This window comes from Pseudorca crassidens, chromosome 15 (genome assembly GCF_039906515.1).
Source record: "Pseudorca crassidens isolate mPseCra1 chromosome 15, mPseCra1.hap1, whole genome shotgun sequence".
Lineage (NCBI taxonomy): Eukaryota > Metazoa > Chordata > Mammalia > Artiodactyla > Delphinidae > Pseudorca > Pseudorca crassidens.
This window is the reverse complement of record NC_090310.1, coordinates 41,974,491-41,988,556: the sequence shown is the minus strand read 5'-3', so window position 1 is coordinate 41,988,556 and position 14,066 is coordinate 41,974,491. Positions and strand designations below refer to the sequence as shown.

At 47.8% G+C, this 14,066-nt stretch overlaps 1 protein-coding gene across 6 annotated transcripts in view; it reads left to right on the top strand.

Annotated features, from left to right (window-relative positions):
- RALGAPA2 (Ral GTPase activating protein catalytic subunit alpha 2) overlaps positions 1-14,066 on the top strand; it is a 282,048-nt gene that overhangs the window by 203,135 nt on the left and 64,847 nt on the right. For all 6 annotated transcript variants that reach the window (XR_010935102.1, XM_067707375.1, XM_067707374.1 and 3 more), the window contains one exon: positions 1,755-1,882. Coding sequence is in view for 5 of the 6 variants with exons in the window: in XM_067707375.1 (XP_067563476.1) it covers positions 1,755-1,882 (128 nt within the window). In the remaining variant the exon portion in view is untranslated. The remainder of the gene's footprint in view (positions 1-1,754; positions 1,883-14,066) is intronic.

The window sequence follows — 14,066 nt, the reverse complement described above, 5'->3', positions numbered from 1 at the left end:
TTAATTTGCTAAAAATTTGTAAAGGGTTCTTACATTTTTGTTGAAGGATATTAGTGCATAGTTTTCTTGTGTCAGCTCCTCATGTCAGTTCCTCCGGGCAAAGATAGTCTTTCATTCACTGTGTATGCCAAGCCCCTCCCCCAATTCTAACCACAGAAAAGGTGTTCTACAGATAAATAGTCTTTGACATGAGTCAAAAGACCTAGGCTGGAGACCCACATTTATTAGTTTATTTAAATTATTTCAAATATTAATGAATTTTACTCATTTGCATTCCAGCCGTGTACCAGGGTCAGTGCTGCTCATTGGAGATTTTCCTCCTCCACGTGCAGCCACTCCTCAGCGTTATTCGATAATTCTTCCTCATGTCTCTAACCTCTAAACATTGGAGGGCCACAGGATGTAGTTCTTGAACCCCTTTTCTTGATCATCTGAATACCCAGCCTGGGCTATGGCCATACCACCCTGTACGTGCCTATTTTGTCTGAACATCCGGCCTCATGGCTGTGAGCACCAGGTGTCAGTGAATAACTCTTACAAATCTGCAGCCTGAGCCTTCCGCCTGGCTTGCCACTCGATGTGTCCACTGCCGCCCTCGAGCATCACCACTGGGCAGTTAAAAGGCATCTCAAGCTTAGCACGTGTAACACTGAGCTCATGGCCCTCCCCGCCAGTCTTTCAGGACAAGGTGGCTCCAACCTTCCGGTCATCAGGCCACACACCGTGGCATCATCCGTACCTCTTTTTCTCTCCCACTTCATTAGTAATTCTCTGCAAATCCTCTCAGCTCTACCCCCCCACTTCCCCTGCTACCACTGGCATCCAAGCCAGCATCACCCCTCGCCTGGATCACACAGTAGTTCCCTAACTGGTTTCCATAATGCTCGCTCTTCACAGTTTTCCCAACATAGCAGCCAGAGCAATACCTTTAAAGTGCAGGTTTGGGACTTCCCTGGTGGTCCAGCAGTTAGGACTCCACGCTTTCACAGCCAAGGGTGTGGGTTCAATCCCTGGTCGGGGAACTAAGATCTCGTAAGCTGTGCAGCGCGACCAAAAAAAAAAAAAAAAAAAGCAGGTTAGATCATATCCCTCACTTCCTAAACCCTCCAGAAGGTATTTGCCTCACTCAGAGCGGAAATCCAGATCTATAAAATTCCCCTCACAGCCCCTCTTACTACCTGTCTGACTTTATCTCCTTCCGTGCTTTCTCTCGCTCACTCGACTTCAGCACCGTGGCTTCCTTACTGTTGCTGAAGCATACGGATTCTGCTCCCACCCAGGGCATCGTACTTGCTGTTGCCCTGCCTGGGATGCTCTCCTGTCAGCCGTCCTCGAAGCTTGAGGTCACCCCTCCCTCTGTCCAGTCCTCTGCTTGCAGCGCCCCTGGCTGTGCGACCTCTAACTGGAGGACCCCCCCCCCGAGAAAGAGCCCTATTGCTCTTCCCTTTCTTTTTCACCTTAGCACTTTACTACCTGACATATTACATATTATATGTATTTAAACTGTGACAATCTGTCATGAGAAGTTTAGCCAAAGAGTTCGCAATAGAGGAGCGTCGTGGAACAATCCTGCTTGGCTTGATCCGAAAGCCCTGGAACTGGGTCCAGGTCTAGCATCCAGTCTGTGGGTGGCAGCCTGTGCAGTTGTGACAGGTCCGAGACATCAAGCAGCTGTTCTCATGTCTTTGGTTTGACTTTTACTGGTTTTTTTTTTTTTTTAAATTAAGTGGTTTTGTTTTGTCTTGAATCAACAGGTTCCGTTTTTTGGGCCCCTGTTTGATGGAGCAATCGTGAGTGGGCAGCTCCTGCCAAGCCTTATCTGTGCCACTTGCATCAACGCCAGCAGGGCCGTGAAGTGCCTCATCCCCCTCTACCAGAGCTTGTATCTTTTTGCGCTAAGTGTGTAATGTATTAACCGTCCCAGCATCCAGCTTCCAGGCACCTTCTCGTGAGAGGTAAGTCTTAACAACTGGATGGAAGAGGGAAGAGGGAATTTTTTTCAATCTGGGTTGAAGAAAACTATGATTTTCACACCATTCCTTAGTTTATATTAAATATAATAATTTTGTGCTACATCAAACTTAGAAGAGTTGATTTTCATAATCAAGTCACATATGTTTATGCTAAGAAGTGGTGCCTATGACAAGATGCTCATTCCTCCTGGGGTATTTCTCCCCGAGTTCGGTCTCCTCCTCCCTCCCTGTTTGCTGCAGTCTGTTGTGTGTAAGGTGGGGTGCTGAGAAAATGCAACGGGGTCACTCCACGTGCCTACCAGAAACGACGCTAATTAATCAAAGAACGTGGCAGGTGCCACCAGAGAAGCACAAATGGTGTTCCAGGAGGTCGGGGGAGGGGAACATTGCGTCTGCTCGGGAGGACGGAAAGTTGTACTTGAACTCATCAGTAAGAATGGCTGGAATTCCTTTTGTCATTTTCCCAAATCATTAATATCTCCTTCTCTCATTTCTGGTCTTCTCTCTAAAAACAGAAGAAATTTCACTAGCGTAATTGTTTTTTCTGCAACATTAGTTGGCATGCTGTCATCTTTAAATTCAGGCCTGACCCCTGACCATAAGAAAAAGAAATTAAGGCAACTTCATAAAATCACTGCAAAAAAAAAAAAAAAAAAAAAAATCACTGCGAAAGGCATCTGACCTCCTAATAAAACTCAGGATCTCTGTTTCTAATTAGTATTGGTAATGATGATAAGCGTATTGTGTTTGACCTCTGTCTCTGTACTTCTCGCAACCTTACCATCAGTGACATGTTGCTGGAGAGTGGGGGTGAGGGGTGGGTGAGAAATATAACGTGTGAATAGATACAGTTCATGAAAAATACCTTTCATTAAAATCCTGGTCACTTCATTGACAGATATTCTGTCTTTAGGTTAAAAAAAAAAATACATATGCCATGTGGCAACTCGGAATTATCATAGAAATTAGTAGTAGAAAAGAGCTATTAGGTCCCATCTGGTCCCTCCCCGGGGGCCTGGGCAGCATTATCCCCTCGGCCTGTTCCCTCCTGCTTTGTCCGGTGGTGGTGGTGTTTGGGAGAAGGCGTTCTGTGCAGTGATCTCCACGGCACTCTGGACTTAATCTTACGGCTGGTGTCGATTCAGCCTTCCGCGTGGCGTTTTTATTTCACAGACTCAGAGAGAGGTTCTTGGCAGAAATGAGAAAGACCTTTTTAGCAATTGGCTTGTCGGTTTGCATGATGAACTGGACACTTATCAGTCAAGGACATTGGACCAAGGCATGAAAAAGCCATTTGCAAACAGGAAAATTCCGTCTTGTGTAAGTCCATTGTGATTTTTGTCACCCCACCTTCTCCACTTACGGAACTGCTTGTTACGAGAGCCACGCTTTGCTGTGTTGTTGGACGCTGCTTTCTCAAGTCAGAATTAACGTGTCTTCAGAATAATCAGGTTCAAGGGAAAACGATATTTTTAAAAGTTCAAAGGATAGGATTCAGCATCACTTTAAAAACTCTCCAAGCAACCACACTTGACTAAAGTGGGTGCCGGCTTAGGGCTACTGATGCCAACGTGAGTTAGAAAATGCTGTATTCCAAAGTCACTCATAAAATAGCCAGGTCGACATCTTGGAGGATGACTTAGTACAGAAATTAGGAAAAAGAAAGTAACAAAACTTACTATGTTGATCATTATAAAATGTTAAACATTTTTCTTTTGCGTTATGCCTTGAGAAGATGTAATTGGTACTAATAAATTATTTGAAACAAGAAATAAAATATTATAAATATTTATAGAGATGTAATTAATGGGGAAAGCTTTGCAATCACTTAACTACTCTATTCTTTAATTTCTGCTTGCAAAAGAGCTAATATTCAGGCTAGAAACCAAAGGTATGAGAAGAAGAAAAGTTAGGAGAAGTGGAAAAAATAAGAGAAAATGAAGGTGGGGCTGTTTGTATTTTTGTTCTTTAAAAAATTACTAATTTAAAAATTTTTAAATATTTATAGATATCTGCCTAGGCTATTAATAATGAATTGCTCTTTTAACATTTTATTAAAACATCCTGGTCCTCACATGCTTTAGCAAAAGTCTAAGCTTGTTGGTGTCACAGCTAATGTCTGGAATTCACTGCTTCACTGAGATAAGCCCTAGATTTGAATTTTGAAAAACACTGAATAACCTAACACATCCTAACATGGGTGTCTCCTTGCACTGATTCATTTATCAAACAAATAGTCAGTGTGGACTCAGAATCTGCCCAGCCCAGTGCCGGGCTCGAGATCCACGGGGAGCAGGCAGGCACGGTCCTGGCCCCGCGCTACCCTGAGAAGAGAGGCAGACTAATCAAGTTCCAGGGCAACTGGGGAACGGGGCTGAGATGGCCAGGGAGAGAGCTGGTGGCCGAGCTGGGGGGATGCGAGCGGCTCTGTCCCCCAGGAAGCAGGGGCGGGTCCCAGGCGGAGGGCACAAGAGCAAACACAGGGACTCAGAGTGTTCTCAAGTGGTCAGCCGTAGGAGTGAGCTTCCAGCAGAGATGGTCTTCTGAGCGGGACCAGGGGAGCTGAGGGGACCCTAACTTTCACCTCATGGCCACCTTGAAAGTTCACATCCTAGGACAGCATCACTGCCACCTGACGCCAGGGGAAGAGGTCAAGAGTGGGTGTAGGGTCCACTACCCCAAGCCCCTGCAAGCCCTCTCAAGGGCTGAGAAGATCAGTGATACCTGGGACACCCCTGAAACCATGGCTGGCTGTATAACCTCTGGGTCCCAGTGCAGAATGAAAATGTGGGGTCCTTTATTCAAAAAGCAGGGAAAGTGCCTTTAAAGATGCTAAAATAGAAAGCTTTTTCCATTCTCCTGCAGTTTTTCTCTGACTTGTCATGGTGTTTTTTAATTTGCTATTTATTATCAGTTTAAGTAAAGAAATACAAAAAATTTAGATTATTAGCATTAATTTTATCATTCTTTATATTGTGCAGTGCCAGTTTAATATGCAAATATAAAAGCATTTAACTCATGTATGAAGTCACCCGTTCGTACTTCATAACTTGTATGTGGATATATTTTGTTTTGACTAGGACGGTGGAAACACGGCACAAAACACGGCAAAAACTGGTTTTATTTCACTCTCCCTATGCTCTCAAACTTACCCTCAGTTTACGGATGAGTCAGGAAGGACTGACCGGAAAGGGAACCACGGTGCCGTTTTCCCCTTTCCTTCTATGTCATCATTCTTAGAGTAAATTGTTGGCTAATACAGGGAAGTAACACAGCTGAGGACACACAGCGTTCCTTGGCTGTTCACGTTTCTTAGGACACCGTAGCCGCCTTTCTGCGTTCACTGCAAGTTCTGGTTCAGATGGGGAGCGTGGCCTCCCCAGGGAGCCAGCCCCCCACCCCAGCGAGCGACTGATACTCAACTGCCTTCATATACTGTCCACTGAGATTCAGTTCTGTATAATATTTAACTACTTCTATATCAACTTTGTTCAGTAATGTTCAAGAAAATACGATGTTTGTTATTAAGCTGAGGACTGGGGGTGTTGTTGGAACAAATTTGCCTTTTGGAGATCTTTTCTCAAACAGTAACTCCAGCTTAAAGTCAGTATCAGAGGAGTTCTCGTTTGGGGTACCCTCGGCTAAGTGATCACACAGTTGCAAGTGTGTGTTGAAGGCTCATAGGAGACTGAAAAATACCATTGTCTTATGTGATTCAAAAAGAAAGTGAAGGTGGTAGGGATGTTTGGAAAGCGCCCTCAGTGACGTCTCAGCCGGGCCCCTGTGCCTCCCAGGTCCCTGGTCACCTCCTCCATGGGGGCTTCCTAGTCACCCACTCCGGGGGCCAAGTCCAGTCCAACGAGTGGAGCCTTCATCTTGCGGCCCCCGCCCTCCCGAGCGATGAGGGCCAGCTCACCTGCCATCAGCTTTCCCTGCCCACCGTGGGCAATCAGAGGGCCCAGGCCTGTGTCTGGAGGGCTTGGATGGGGAACTTGCTACACGTGGTGTGTACAGGTCCCAAGCCAACTCGAGATTCCAAAATCAGACCATGGACCGCTGAGAGAGGTTTCCAGAACCATCGGGCCAGGGCTCCATGCTCCTGCTTGGAGAGCTTGTATCACAAGAGGTTGCCATGGCCCGCAGTGTGCCCATTAGGAGGGGTTCTCCCAGAACCACACAGATGGTGGCCTTTGAAAGTGCACGTCCCCTCCGGGGACACAGTGGTCTCAATGACGTCCCCCGCTTCCTCCCTGGAACTGTCTTCATTGATGGGGAGGACCCAGCTGCCTCAAGAAGGTAGTTGGCCTCCACTCTTTCGCAGGTGAAAGTTAGTTTCATTTTCAATTAGCAGATAGACTTGATGATTCCAGAGCATCTCTCTTAGACTCATGACTTCTTTGTATCTTTGCTCAGTTGTGTTCTCAATTTACACACTTTCAAAAGTGGCCCCTCTTCCTAAAGCTGACACCATCCTGTTTCTTCCCTCTCCCCTGGACTTTTGGTTCTTTCTCCTGGGAAGACCTTATGTTCCTCCATGTGTCTTCACACACTTAAGTGTAGGAGAAGGACTCTGACGCAACAGCACAGAGCGAGTTACGCATCTGTCAGCATTTACTGTGCTCTTCCACATGCCGGGCACTGTCCTGGCCGCCCAGAATAGGAACATGAACACGATATTCCAAGTGAGGAGACGGCATTTGCTCGGACCAAGCTCTGGGAGAACGCATCATGTTTGAGAACCACGGATGCTTCTGTACGGCAGCGTGTGGGACAGACACGCAGACACGCACACAAACACACACGTGTATACGCATATGCACGCATACACACAAACACATGTGCATACAATACACACGCATACACACAAACACACGTGCATACGCATACACACGCGCACGTGCGTACTCATACACACAAGCACACGTGTGCACGCGCGCACAACAAAACACACGTGTATGCGCCTGCACGGGCACACACGTGTGTGTGCGCATGCACACATATACGCATGCGTGCGCACACACATACGCACATGCATGCACGCACGCATGTACACATATATACACACACGTGCACATGCACACACACTCCTGGGAAAGATCGAGGTGATGAAGGCATTGCAGGGGCAGTAGAAGGGTCCTGAGGAGAAGTGAGGGCCTGGTCTGTGGCCTCATCAGGGGAGGATGGGCGCCTCCACCAGGCAGGTGGACTGATTGGGGTGGGGTCTGCTAGATGTGCGGATGTGGGGGACAATGGGAAGAGGATTAAGGCCAGACTCCCTGGAGCATCACCTTTGAAGAGGAGGCTTGGGAGGAGGGGGAGAGAGAGAGGTCTGTGGAGGAAAAGGAGAGAACAGTTTTCCAGAAAATCAAGGCGTAGGGAAGGGGAGGGCGGTCACCTCGGCAGGGCAGTCAGGCAGGACGCGTGTCCCCGAGGGGCTCAGCCATGGCTGGTACCCGAGTGCCCAGTCTTCACCTGGAGAACTGGGTAAAACAGGACCCAGAGCAGAATCACTTCAGGAAAGAGGCAAAAACATACCAGATAACAGCAGTACCTCCGAGGAAGAAGACGCTCCCGGGTGGGGTCAGAGTGCCGGGGATGGAGAATGCGCCGGGTGGGGAGTGGCAGTCCACGTGGGGCGTGCGCCGAGCTGCCCGAAGGTAAACCAGAGCTGTGATAGGGAGTTCGGCTACTCGATACCGGCTCCAAGGTACATCCTAATAAAGGCAGCAAGCGTTTGATAAATTCTTGGCTATCAGACCCTCTCTCAGAAGACAGAGGAAAACTTTCTGTGGGATAGAAAAGGGGGAGGCCCCAGGCGAGCAGCCAGTGGAGCCGCAGGGCGTGCGGTCTGCGGAACATCGGGTTAAGAGGGTCGCTCCGAGCGGTGCTGCGTGAGGCCCTCACCGTGGACCCCATCCCACTTGTCCTCCAGCTTCTTCCTCTGGGAGGTGGCAGAAAAGTGTCACTGTGTATCAGTTAAAACTCAAAGTACTGAGAACACAATAATAATAATAATAATAATAATAAACCAGATTGGCCCCTGCAAGTAACCATACCCCAGGTTGTAGAACAAATTTACAACAGCGATCTCAGAACCATAAGAACTGTTTCATCAGAAGTCATGTAAATTAAGGAGGCACCCAGAACTGAAAACAGGAAAAGATTTTCCTTGTTTTCAAATAGAATTAAGGGTGAATTTTGGAATGTTGCCTGGGTCCCTTGTAAAACTGTTAGACTTGATAAATATTAAATAGCTTGTGAGCCTTAAGAAAAGAATGAGTTCACATAGAATAAAGTCTCTCAAACACACTCATGGTGTTTGATAAGATCACTATTTTCAGAGATTAGAGAAAGCTTGTAAATATAAATCTTAATTTTGGTAAAACACAAGATAAAGTATCATAATCAGCTGGCAGATGGGAGAGGGTTTGGGCCCCTGGGAGCTGGGTGACTTCACTGCAGCCAAACCTAAATGCATTCATTCACAGACACCGATCAACTGGGGCCCGCGCCTCTGGTCCCGTGTGGGCCAAGGCTTGGCTCAAACCCTCTTCCATCTAGCAACTTTCACAAAGGTCTAGAGCACCTGTTTATCAAAATAAATACCATTTTTAAGGAGAGCTGAGAGGGCTAACTACCTTGACCCAAGGCAAAACCAGAAATGAGATTATCCCAACAGACGAGACTTCCAGGCCCAAACCAACCAGATGAGACCAAGGCCGTAGCCTGAAGAGCCACACCTTGGGTTTAGCTGGGTCCCTACATGCCGAGGGCGCTCAGCGTGGCAGCAGGCGGTGTCTGCAACAAACACCCGAGGATCGCGGTGGAGCATAGATTGGAGATGAGGGACGCGACCAGGAGGGGCAAAGGCACGGTCCCTGTGCCCCTACAGCCTCGAGTCACGTCTTAAACGGGGTGCCACTCCAGGCCCACATCATAAGAGAGCCCCACCCACCTGCAGCAGGTACAGAGGGGCCTTACAGCTCAGGGAACCCATAAAACCAGGAAGGCGTGGTCTCAGGAACTTCGGGGGTTCAAAGAGGAGACAAGACTGCAGAATGGGGAGCAGTGAACAGACACAGCCGGGAATCAGGTTTTAGCTCAATGTCAAAACAAACATGCAAAACCAGAGCCCACAAACGAGCTGCCTGCAGGCTGAATCCAGCCCCCAGATGGGTTTCCTTTAAGCTGTGCTGGCCTCCAGCATTGCTCATAAAAATTGAGTTTGTCAGCCACGTCGAAATCTAGATTTCTGATATTTCTTGAAGAGTCAGAACCTCTGACCCCACTAGGCCTCCTTTGCTGTTGGCAACAAAGGCAGCAGTCAGCCTCCTGACCCGCTGGCCATGGGCCCCCCCTGTTCACCACAGCCCCCTGGACCACGGCTCCCCGGCGCTGGGGTCCGGAGCCCCAGCTGGTCCCCCTCGGAGGGAGAGGAGGTGGTTAGTGGGCCACGCAGGGGGAATAGTGCCCGGTCCTGGGTGAGAGCCCAGTAAGTGTCACCGCAGTTGTTACTGTCACGCTGCCAGCCTGGCGCCCGTAAATATCAGAGTTTCAGACCTCTGTTGTAAAATGTGGAAGCGCCCGTCTGTGGAGTTAGGTCTCGGAAGTACTTTTCAGCATCGCAGGTGCTCAGATGAAGGCTGGAGACCGCTCCGCCCTCCCAAGTGTAGAAGGTGCCCCCTGGGCGGGGGGGGGAGGGGGGGTGCTGCCTCCACCCTTGGGGCCTGGGAACCAGGCCTGTGAGAAGCACGTGTTTGTGCAGGGGAAGCTTCAAGGAGGGAGAGGAAGACACCACTTTGCTTTAACGTTTTTGCTGCAGATTTGTGACTTATCACTGTTAGACAAAAAGCCATCCCTTCAGGAAAAGTCAGCGTAAATCTAACAATCTGTGCAGAAAGCAGGCTGCAGCTTTGCTTCTCACTCAGATCCGTGGCTAGGCTGCCCCATCTCATCCCATCCTTTGCGGGGGTTGCTCCTCCCTACTGCAGGGCCTTTGGGCATGGGACTGCCCCCCAGGATTCCCCTCCTGGCCACGCTGGTGGCCTCCGCCCCCAGCGGCTGCCCCCGGGTCTCTGCTGTGACCCAGTTGCTTCCCCTCCCACAGCCGTGCACGCCCTCCACGCGCTCCCTGCCAGACCCGGCCGCCTCCTGCCTCTTCTCTCTCCTGATTGTTCCAGAAGCTCCCCATCCTGTTGCTGTCCCTCCCACATATTCCTGCTAGGACATTATGAATATGTATGTGTGTGAAGGGAGAGACAGAGGGAAAGAGATTGATTTGGTTTAAAAACAACAACAAGGACTTCCCTAGTGGCGCAGTGGTTAAGAATCCACCTGCCAATGCAGGGGACACAGGTTCTATCCCTGGTCTTGGAAGATCCCACATGCCGCGGAGCAGCTAAGCCCGTGCGCCTAGAGCCTACCAGCCACAGCTGCTGAGCCCACATGCCACAACTAATGAGCCCACATGCCACAACTACTGAAGCCCGCTCACCTAGAACCCGTGCTCCACAACAAGAGAAGCCACCACGATGAGGAGCCTGCACACCGCAGCAAAGAGCAAGCCCCCGCTCGCCACAACTAGAGAAAGTCTGTGCACGGCAATGAAGACCCAGCGTAGCCAAAAAATAATTAATTAATTAATTAAAAAAACATTTTGGAAAGCAGAAGGCAAAAACAACTCATATTTGGTAAAACTGCATTTTTTTTTCAAAATTGAAAACCTTTATTATCCAAGAAATATAGCTCTACAAACAGAGTATGTATCTCTTTCTGTACAGATAGATACATTTTTAAGTCCTTTTTGCTCATTTTTGAGTGTTTAGTTTACAGCCGGATCCCCAACACTTGGAACAGCGTGCCTGGCACGTAGTAGGTGCTCAATGCGCAGTTCCTGAGTGAGTCTCGTTGGCAAACACACATAGATGGTAGTAGTCAAGAGAAAAACACGTTAGCATTTTTACTGAAAAATTGGATTTTGTGTGTATTTTTCTTTATGTTGAACGATAGAGTATTTGGGGCATCTTGCTTTTCTTTTGCGTTCTAAATAATAATGCTTCCATCACCACCCCAAAAAGTTATTGAAGGACGTTTAGGTGGAAATCCCGACAATTAGAATGACGACTTCATTCATATTTGATTTTTAAATTAATAGAATTTTATTGAGAGCCATGAAATGTAAGTGACGGCTATTCAGTAATCCCACATTCTTAGAGCTGTAAGTTTAGTTAGTTAGAGGGAGAGACGGATTCAAACAGTGTTAAGGTCAGAGAACGGCAGCTGGGAAGGAAGTAGGAAGGAAAGGAGGAAAGGCACAGTCAGGAAAGCCCGGGTCTCCGGGGAGGGGAGTGGCCCTTCAGTCTGGAGACCTTAAATAACACAGGCCTCAGAGTCTGTTTCTAAATCCTAGCGACAGGGACGTAGTCGTAGGGTTGTTGTGAGCCCTGGGGAAGCCCTTGCAGTCCAGCCTCAGCCACTGGCCAGGCCGCGTGGGCAAGGCTGTCAGTTGAAGTCACTTGTTGGGGAGTCTGCAAACTCTGGTTACAGCTGCATGTGTCAGTAGCTTTAAGGGAAGTGTAATCAGCCAGAGAGATTAATTTGCATCTCAATTAGAAAAGAGTCGGGAGGAAGCACTAGGGTCTGGTGCTGGAAGGTTGTGGAAGAAATCTCACCAAGCACAAAAGCCTGGCCGCCTGTCCTCCAGCTGAGTGGAGGACAATATTGAGTTGCGTTTCCATAGGGACCAGAAGCCTGCTGGGCCCCGCAAGAACCTCGGTTTGCACCGTAATCATTTGGTCATGATGACACAAATTCCACTGTTGTTCCCAAATACATTTTGCTATTAGAAAGATGTTAGAAAAGTGGAAATGGTCATCCTGGCAAAAGCAGGCGAGAAGGTATTTGCTGACCCCTACCCACCTTTTTTCATAGTGCCGCTAGGATTTCTGGGCATTTCACATTTATTAATGTCTGAATATCCAAAGAGCGAAAGGTCATTCCATAGATGACGAGGTTTCCTTAGCATCCGGATGGTTATTTTGGGACTGGCACAGTTTCAAGGGAGCCATTATTCCTGATTCTGCCACACTCTTCAGCAGTAGGCAAACAAGAGTATGAATTTTAAAATGCAGGTGAGGAAGAAATATGGACTCTTCTTGCCATGGAGCATGGAAAAAATTTTGGCCGTTACAGGTCTTTTTATAATCCTAGCAAAACAACAAGAGGTATCCCTAACCTTAACTGTAAAGAGCACAAAGTGGTATTAATTTAAAATTTTTCCTTCATGTATTATCCAGTAGTCATTTTCATAGCCTTTGATATCTGTACCTTTCAGAGAAGGTCTCCTGGGTCTCAGAATTCTGTGCTTGAGCTCGGTGAGAGCTGAGCCCGCCTGAGCCATCTAACACGTCAAGTCCCTCTGCCAGAACCAGGGGGCTCACCCTTGGCGTTTTGGGAGGAAGACTATTTATTTTTTTAATTAAAAAAATTTTTTTGGCCTCACCATGCAGCATCTGGGATCTTAGTACCCCGACCAGGGATCGAACCCATACTCCCTGCACTGGAAGTGCAGAGTCTTAACCACTGGACCTCCAGGGAAGTCCCTGGAGGAAGACTTTTATTTCTAGTCAATCTTGTTCTCTCTCAAATAGTTAATTCATTGGTTTCAGCTTCAAAGTGAGAAAACAACAGAGTGAGAAAAAACTGAATCCGACATTATAAACTGTTGCATCCAAACTGAACTTCTTAAAAAATCAGGGTTTTAATTTCATCCTCCCATCTTGGAGAGGGGAAGACAGGAGCTTCCTAAGGACAGTCTCTTCCAGTGCCCACAGACTGAAATAATACATCACAGCGAGACATCAGAACCTCTTAATCCAACATTAATCAGATTTCAGTTTACTAATTATCGGTCCCATTTCAAAAGGAACATCATGCCATAAACAGCATCCCAGAACGTTAAGTTGACTCTGCAGTTGTAAGCAATATATTCGAAAGTGAGACTTTCTGTTATTTACATCTCCACAAAGGATAATAACACATGTCTTGTTATAATAAGAGATGGAGCAAAGCCGAAGAAGGACAGAGCAGCAAGTCCAAATGGTGACCCCTTCTGGGCCCGTCTGCCTTAGTGTCTGCAGTGAGGTCCCAGCAGGTTGCAGCGCTGGAGTAATTTGCAACACACTCCAGTAAATTTTTTAATCAAAGGGGGATAGTCCTTTGGTAATCTGTGGGTGAGAGCAACCTAAATGCCATCATGTTAGCCTTGAAACGGTGTCCTTTCTAGTTCACTCTGTGGAATGAGTACTTTGTTTTGTTTTTTTAAAATAAATAAATAAATTTATTTATTTATTTATGTCTGCATTGCGTCCCCATTGCTGTGCACGGGCTTCCTCTGGTTGCCGCAAACAGGGGCTACTCTTCATTGCAGTGTGCAAGCTTCTCGTTGTGGTGGCTTCTCTTGTTACGGAGCACGGGCTCTAGGCACGCGGGCTTCAGTAGTTGTGGCACACGGGCTTCAGTAGTTGTGGCCTGTGGGCTCAGTAGTTGTGGCTCGCAGGCTCTAGAGCACAGGCTCAGTAGTTGTGGCGCACGGGCTTAGTTGCTCCGCGGCGTGTGGGATCTTCCCAGACCAGGGATTGAACCCGTGTCCTCAGCATTGGTGGGCAGATTCTTAACCACTGCGCCACCGGGAAAGTCCCTAAAATGAGTACTTTGAATGCTGTGCTTCGAATGTTTCTGGGGTCCTGTGCTTTGAAAGCCTTTTGACTTTATTCCCTGAGGCTTGACAGAGACCCCTGGGGCCAGTGGGGGGAGGTGGAAGCTCTGAGGATCAGCGCCAGTGCCTGTACCACTCCCTCCTCCACCGTGATCATGATGGACTCTGTGTTGTATTTTGCACATGCCTTTAACTTGAGAAATACACAGCTGCCTCAGTTCAAAACGCCACAGTATTTTAACGTGACACCTCCATGGACATTGCTCGTTATTACTTACAGACACACGTCTCGTATCACAGATGTCCAAATGACCTTCTCATCATTTTCATCAGAATCACAAAAATGAAACTATACAGTATTTAGTGGTTTATGATAT